This window comes from Neovison vison, chromosome 13, assembly GCF_020171115.1.
Source record: "Neovison vison isolate M4711 chromosome 13, ASM_NN_V1, whole genome shotgun sequence".
Classification (NCBI taxonomy): Eukaryota; Metazoa; Chordata; class Mammalia; order Carnivora; family Mustelidae; genus Neogale; species Neogale vison.
This window is the reverse complement of record NC_058103.1, coordinates 41,786,823-41,794,879: the sequence shown is the minus strand read 5'-3', so window position 1 is coordinate 41,794,879 and position 8,057 is coordinate 41,786,823. Positions and strand designations below refer to the sequence as shown.

At 38.7% G+C, this 8,057-nt stretch overlaps 1 protein-coding gene across 5 annotated transcripts in view; it reads left to right on the top strand.

Annotated features, from left to right (window-relative positions):
* Positions 1–25: 25 nt before the first annotated feature.
* Positions 26–8,057, top strand: part of ARID4A (AT-rich interaction domain 4A) — a 64,354-nt gene continuing 56,322 nt past the window's right edge. For 3 of the 5 annotated variants that reach the window (XM_044232113.1, XM_044232111.1, XM_044232112.1), the window contains exons 1-5: positions 27–182; positions 1,265–1,321; positions 3,458–3,568; positions 5,532–5,597; positions 6,576–6,666. In XM_044232113.1, the coding sequence (XP_044088048.1) occupies positions 1,316–1,321; positions 3,458–3,568; positions 5,532–5,597; positions 6,576–6,666 (274 nt within the window). In that variant the 5' untranslated portion in view covers positions 27–182; positions 1,265–1,315. Of the gene's footprint in view, positions 183–1,264; positions 1,322–3,457; positions 3,569–5,531; positions 5,598–6,575; positions 6,667–8,057 lie in introns of all 5 variants that reach the window. The other 2 variants (XM_044232110.1, XM_044232109.1) reach the window with 1 other exon arrangement.

Sequence of the window (8,057 nt, the reverse complement as noted above, 5' to 3'; positions counted from 1 at the left end):
GTAGAAGCGAGTCTGCTCAACAGCTTGTTATTTGGTGGATTGTGGCAGTAAATCGGGCGAGTGGGGAACCGGGCGCAGGAACTGCCGCCACGGCCGGGAGTGGTGCTGCCCGGACGGGGGCCCACGGGGGTCAGTGGGGCGGAGGACTCGGGAGCTGACAGCGCGCACTTCACCCGCAGTTGGTAGGTGGGGAGAAGGGAAGTGGGGGATACTGAGTGGACGAAGCGGCAGTAGCAGCTCGTGCTGCTGCCCGGGGTCCCGGTGCAGTTGGAAGCTTCGGAGGTGGGGAGGGGGTGCTGGGCAAGCGGTGCGGCGAGCGCAGGCGAAGGGGCAAGTCGTGGGGCAGCGGCAGCAACTGCAGGAACCGCCGCCGCAGCCACCTCCTCGGCGGCTTCCCCGGGAAAATGGCTGTGGGGCTGGCCGCGCCGCTAAGTTTGCTTCCGCGCGGTGAGGAGCGGGCTGCTTGGGGGAGTCGGTCCCCAACTCCGCGGCACGTCCTCCCCTGTGGAGTCCGTGGCAGGACCCGAAGGGCCGGGGGCAGGTACCTCTCTGGGCTGTACAAAAAGTTGAGGCGGGCGCGGGGAGGAGGCGGCGGCTGCCGCTGTGCGGCTCCCCTCCCCTCCCACACCCTCTCCCGGCCACCTCCCCTCCTCCTCTCCGCCCCCCCTCAGCCCCCTCCCTCGCGCGGGTCTCCCCTCACTCTCGCGCCTCCGGGCTGAAGGCCGCGGCCCCTGCCCCATCGGTGAAGAAGCGCTTCTCCTTTCTGACATGGTGCAGAGCGGAGGAAGGAGAGCAATGGCGCCGTGACACTCCGCTGCCGCCACCGCGGGCCCGGGGCGGGCCGAGGGGGCCGAGCGGCGGAGGCGGGGCGCGGGCCGAAGTCGGGGTATCTGGGGGGACGGCTGAGCGAAAGCTTGGCGACCCTGCCAGGGGGGGACCTGGGGAAGCCCACACGGCGCCCTGCCCTTCTCCAGAGCGCTCGGTCCTGGGGCTCCGAGTTGGGCATTTCGGGTCAAAGTGGCGAGCGAGGCGGGGGCGCGGTGGGCCGCTGGCGAACTCCGGGGAGGAACGAGCTGCCCTTTGGCGCCCGAGGGGTTCTCGCTGTTTCCTCAGCTCCTGCGTCCTGGCTGCCCTCCGGGGGATCTTATCCTTCGCGGGTGAGGGTTCTGCCCCTCCCCGCTGGCGTTTGTTTACTTTCTTTCCTTGGGTCGCTCCCCTCTGTTGACTGACTCTGTGCCTGTCTTTCCCTTCCCCGTGCTTCTAGTGACGGAGAAGATCGCTCGTTGAGCTGGAACCCCACAGATCACCAGTAAAAATGAAGGTAAGTGGAGTCAGCGCTGCTCCGAACCTCGTGCCCTGGACACTGCTTGTCGTGAGGCTAGTGCTGTGGAATGTCATTTTTTTTTTTTCTACTCAAAATTGATTCCTCTACTAAGCAGCGCTTTCTGAAAATGAGGACGTGTTGAAAGGGTGAGAAATGATCATTGTGTCTAATGCAGTCAGTCCGGCTCCTCTCTGAAGCAGTTAGCACTTTGGAAAGGCTGGTGCAGCCTTTCCATTGTTGTCCATTGGGCTAGTATTTTTAAACACTTCCTGTGTTGGCAGCAACCTTTGCAGAAGTAAAGCTTTTGTCCTGTTTTGGTTCTTTGGGGGATTTTTTTGACATTTTTTTTCTTCCACAGTGCCAGTGTGATTTTTTAAGGAAGGAATATGTGCATTGTGTAAAGGAGAGGTCATTTCTTCTGTGAAAATTTCTGTAGCTAAAATATTTGAAGGTGAACTGAAACTAATGTTTTAGTTCAGTCATTATAGTAAACATTTTAAAACCAAAATACATTCTTCTGAGGATAGCTAATAGTGCACACATCCTATGTGATATTTAAAGGGAAAGGAAGTTATAGCATTATGTAGTACAGTGGCTTTTAATATTTCAAGTTAGATATTTATTTGCCAGTGTTCCTCTTCAGTTTGCATCATTTGTAAATGCACTGTCTTTAAAAGGTACTTGATTCCTTACTCATTTACTGTTTCATTGTATTGAACTCTGCAATATAGCATTTCCCCAAACTTTCTCTTCTTATTTTTTGGAAATGACACATTACCTTCTTTAATGTTACTTGGGAAAACTTACTGGAAAAGGAAAAATCATTTCTGCTTGCAAGTGTTATTTCTGAAGTGTACACTGTTACCTTTGTGCTTAGCAATATTGAATCGAGTCTGTATGAATACATTTAGTTTTTGAAAAGAAATACGTAAAGTGACAGACTTAGAATAATAATCATTCTGTTACTGCAAGATTAAAATGAATGGCATAATGAAATTTCGCACATCTTTCAATGTATCATTGTGATCATGGCCATTTGCTAAAAGTAGAAGTTTTTTAGTAAAGCTTATTTTTTTAATATACCAGGAAGATTAAGGTGATAAACTACATACAGCCCCAAGTTTTGAGCCATTAGTTCGTATATCTGCATTTATCAGCTGAATTTAGACTTAGATTTTTTTAAATGTAGATTTTAGCCAATGATTCTCACAAGTAATGCTCTCCTTATGGAAGGGATTGGCTTCATTTCTTATCTATGCGGTTATACTGCTACCAAAAAGATACTGCTTTAATGTAGCTGTGTTAATAAACATTTAACTACATATTGTTAGCATTAATCTTAATAGCAGTGTTTCTTCTAATTTGAAAACAAAACTTTCAGGCCATAATTAAATAACTTAAAAGTTTTATGAGGCACTTGGTATGAATATACCTTTTCTGGTTTGGGAAGTTGTTTTTTTTTTTTTTTAACATTTTTAAAAAAGATTTTATTTATTTATTTGAAAGAGAGAAAATGAGAGAGAGAGAGAGCGAGAGCATGAGAGTGGGGAGGGTCAGAGGGAGAAGCAGACTCCCTTGCCGAGCAGGGAGCCAGACGCAGGACTTGATTCTGGGACTCCAGGATCATGACCTGAGCCAAAGGCAGTCGCCCAACCTATTGATCCACCCAGGCGCCTGTTTTTTGGTATTTTGTACTTTATTATTATTTTTTTAAGTAAGTTCTGTACCCACCATGGGGTGTAAACTCACCACCCAGAAATCGAGAGCCATATGCTCTACTGACTGAGCCAGCCAGGTGCCCTTGTTTTTTGTTTTCTTCTGAAATTGTTCATTTCTTAGATAAATTGTAGAATTGTTGAAACATTTTGTATCTGGAGGAAAAAACATGATCATATGACCTTACTGAAACTTCTCAGTTAAAACTTAAAATGTTTTGTTGTCAGGGCATAGTTTTTAGTAGTAAAGGAATGTAATTGTTTGCTTTAGGGGTATTTTTCAAATTATTAATGACATTAATAAACTATAATATTAATGTTCTTACTACTTTAAATATAGAACCTTTTAATGAATGAGGTTTGAGGTTGGAGTAGGGGAGAATAGTAGTGACATCCATATTTTATGTTCTTCCATCAGGCGGCGGATGAGCCTGCCTATCTGACAGTGGGAACTGATGTCAGTGCCAAGTACCGAGGTGCCTTCTGTGAGGCAAAAATTAAGACTGTGAAAAGGCTGGTAAAAGTTAAGGTAATTTTTTTTCTTTTTAATTTAAATGCAACCTGTGTTGAAGAGAATTCGGGATGGGGACACTGCAAATCAGCATTTTATTGAGTCATTTTTATGTGAAAGGACTGTTCTATACAAAACTATAGGAAAAGCGCATTAAAAGTTATGAAATAAGGAACTCAAAATGAGAAGTTATTCCAAAATGCTTCTCTGAAAATACAATGTTTATGAGACTTATATTTGGCTCTCTGCTGTTGTAGCATGTTTACTTAGGCTGTGATCTATTTTCTTCTCTTTCATAATGTTCAGGTAGAGACGATGTCAAATGATTAGGAAAAATAATATAGTTGAAATTGTTTTTAAGACATTGTTAAAAATGACTTAAGAATTTTATTTTTAAGATGCTTTTATGACCAGAAAAAAGTCACCACATTATTCCTGTGCAATATTTGGAAATACAGAAAAGTACCAAAGGATTAATACCCATAGCTTACCTCTCAGAAACTACTATTAACATTTTTGTGTTTCCGTTCAGTAGTTTTCCTATATAAATGTTTTTAATAATCTTACTTAAATTACAAGTGTAATCCATGTTTATTATAAACATTTTTAACATTATAGAGCTGTATAATAAAGTTCATGAATGTCCTCTTCGATACTACTCCAGAGAGATTCAATATGGCCTGTCAAATACTGTGCAGTGCCTATCATAACAGTATTATTGTTGTTGTTGTTATTGGATCATGTTGTACTTTCAGTTTTGCAGTTTGCTTTTCACTTCCATATCTGATCTTTTCTTACAAGAATTAAGCACCATAAAAGGAGGACATGTTAGACTTGTTCTGTCCTCAACACTAGAGTAGTGCTTGATACATAGTAGGGCATTGTACATAGTAGGGCACTCAAAATATGCTGAATGAGTAAATGACCTGGAGCAGTTATTCTCAGAGTGTGGCCTTGGACCAGCAGCATCATCCTTATCTGGGAACTTGCTGGAAGTGCAAATGTTCAGGCCTAGAACCCAGACCTACTGAGTCAGAAACTCTGTTGACTAAGATCCAGTGATTGTATTTTAACAAGTCCTTCAAGTGTTTCTGCTCCATGTTAAGTTTGAGAACCATTAAACTAGAAGAATATGATTTGTGTGGCAGATAAATAGATTTATCTGTGATTATTAAGAGATATCTTTTTAAATTTTGATCTGATGAAATTTTTCTTCAGGAATTGTTACAATAGCATTTGACATTTATTCGTTTCCATTGGCCTTTTTTATTGTGTCAGCTATATGGGATTTGATTACTAAACATTTACTTGGATTTCGTTGAGAATTTAAACTTTCTGTTAATATTGTGGCTCTTGCTATATTTATGCAAAATCGGTACAGTGATTGGGGAGGACGTGTTATACATTATAGGGAATATCAGCTTTCGTATTTTGAGTACTTGCTCTGTGTGCATGATTATTACACTGTATATTTGGGAGGATTTATAGTAAAAAAGTTCTTATTTGTCACTGAACTACCTATCATGATTATTTAAGTTTACTTTATAAATGACCAACAGTGTTCTGGTTTTAATTTACCTTGAATGTGGTCAATAAAAGTTTGATACTGTTTTTTATATACTTTGTGACAGAACCTTTTATAACTTGATAAAAACGAAGGCAGTTTTAAACTTTTACAATAATCACTACAAATTATAAATCTTACATAGTTCATTAATTCAGCAAACATTTATGAAGTTCCTATAATATGCACTGACATTTGCTAACTGCTGAGGATATAATGGTGAAGGAGGATTCTAGCCCTCAAGGAACTCACAGTTAATGAGGGAGACAATAAACACAAATATAAGACAATGTAATAAGTAAGTAAAACAGGAGTAAGCCCAGGATGGTAAGAACATGTAGATTAAAGACTTCAGACTTCATAAACATGTTGTTTTAAAAGTAATATGCAAATTATTGTGCAAAAAATGTTTTCCAGGTACTCTTGAAACAGGATAATACTACACAGTTGGTGCAAGATGACCAAGTAAAGGGTCCTTTAAGAGTACGTATGTTCTGCAGTTTAAAGTTTGTAATGATAAGTCACAAATACATATGGTCAATTACTGAATTTTACTTTCATAGATAGTTTTAAAATTTATAAGAATATTAATCAGAAAATAAAAATACAAATGAAGTGTTAATAGAGTTAGTATAAATTGCATTACACTGGCTGTATCCTTAATTTAGAAAGATAAATCATCTTACCAGAGGGTAATTTAGTATATATAGACATGAGTTTTCAGCCACCTTTTGTTTTGATCTCTTGGATTATCTTAGCATTGTCGTCAGAGATATTTAGCCTGCTAAGTAATATACTAGTATCATAAATTGGAATCTTTTGTTGTTCTAATGTTTCAAGTAAAGTATATTTACTTCATAATTCAATTTAGTGGATACCTATATTGTGTTTTCCATCCATTTCTGGCCATTTGTTGATGTAATAAATCTTTGTTATGTCAGAGTACCACTTCGGTTAATATCTCATATATCTGATATATCTGATATGGAAGCTGAAAGAAGGTCAACTGGTCCATCCCTCTCTCCAGGTGAACCTTTATCTAAAAGGTCCCTTAAAGACGAATGCTGAATCCAATATTCAGTATTTCTGTGAAAGAAAATTGAAGCTACTTTTTGTTATCTTATGGTTTTCTGGTTCTTGCATTCCACAGTTTCCTTGAAGGCAATGTGATGTGGTATAAAAGCTCTGAAGTAAGACTTAAGAAACTGGGTTCTTGTCATTTTATCTGAGCCACAGTATTCAATGTGTAAAATAAGGGTGATAATAACCTTATGTGTGTCAAAGCATTTTGAGGTTCAAATTGCATGATAAATATATGAGCACTATAAATGATAAAGATCTAAGTCAGTGTGAACTGGAATTATCATAGGTATATTTTTCTTTTTAACCCAGGTCATATAGTTGGTGGGAATGATTTGGTTTATTTAAATTTGGTAATAAAATTTTGATACTGGGTTTTAGGTTGGAGCTATTGTTGAAACAAGGACATCTGATGGATCCTTTCAGGAGGCTATTATCAGCAAGTTGACAGATGCTAGTTGGTACACTGTGGGTAAGTAGTTAATTTAATACATAGAATTTAATTTGGGATTGCATATACCTGTATTTTATAAATACACTAAATTATGTTGATAGAGAAATATGTATTCTTTACTGTCAGTTTACTTGATATAGTTGTTAAAATTTTAATGACACCTGCTGGCAACAAAAATAATTACCTCTTTGGTCACTTCGTACTATTTCATCCAAGAATGTACTTCTTTTTTAGGCTACCTAGATTATTTCTTTTTAAGAAAGTTAAGTTATATGGTTATTTTCTTCTATTAGAAGGTTGATACAAGTTAGTATTATAACTAATCACTTTTTTACTTTTCCTGTAATCACAGTCAAGATTGTACAGTGGCAATCTTTTATTGTATTGCTGCCTGTTTTACATAAGAGTAATACAGATGTTACCACAGAATTTAAAGCCTAAAAAAAATTCTAATCAGAGTAGATTCAAGTCTAGCTGATCATAGCTTAATTTTTGATTTTTTGATCCAGTCAAGTCTCCATACACCTTTCAGGAAAGATACATGTGCTACTAATGAGAATGCATACTTAACATTCCATGCATAAGCTTATATGGGCTATAAAAAACTTTATTGCTGTGAGTAGCAACAAGTGTCTTAATACATGTAAACTAAAACCTAAATGTAGTAGTTACATAGTTGCTGTCATTATGTTGATAAAAATAACAATGATTAACATTTCCAAATCTCTTCTCTGTACGTTGAAACTACACACTCCCGTGGATAATAATCCAGTCCTTTGTTTTACACTGAACATCTATCCCATTGTTTGGTTTTTACATTTATGTCCTGGTATAAGTGATGTAATTATGGTGTGGTTTCCTTAAAGAAGGAAAATAAATGATCCTATAGGTTTACTTTTAGTTTACTTGAATTGTTGCTTTGGGTAAAAATCATCTTCCGGTGATGCTCAGAGCTGTGAAGTACATGCTTTGGTTAAAAATTGCTCTTCCTAGGACTTAACTCTGCAGTTTTTATTAGCAGTAACAATTTGTTCTATGTAACTACTATTTTCTAACCATTTTTGTTCTTGAATCTCCTAAAAATTGATGTTGGTTCACAACAGTGTTGGTGTTCTGAACTACTTATTTTTAGGAAGCTTAGTTGTGGCTGTTGATAGTTGTTAGAGATTTAAAACTAAGTTTAATCTTAACACTTAGAGATCAAGTAAATACAATTTTACTATATTAAACCAGTGGTAAAAATTACAGGCATTCATATATGCAAAATTATGCAAGATTATATGATGCATATTCAAATACTAATATTGCATCCTATTTGGTGCTTAATATTGAGGCTTCATTGACAGTACTTGTGAAGTTTTACTGATATAATGCTTATGCTTTGCAGAAGCGATACTTTTCAGGTTTTC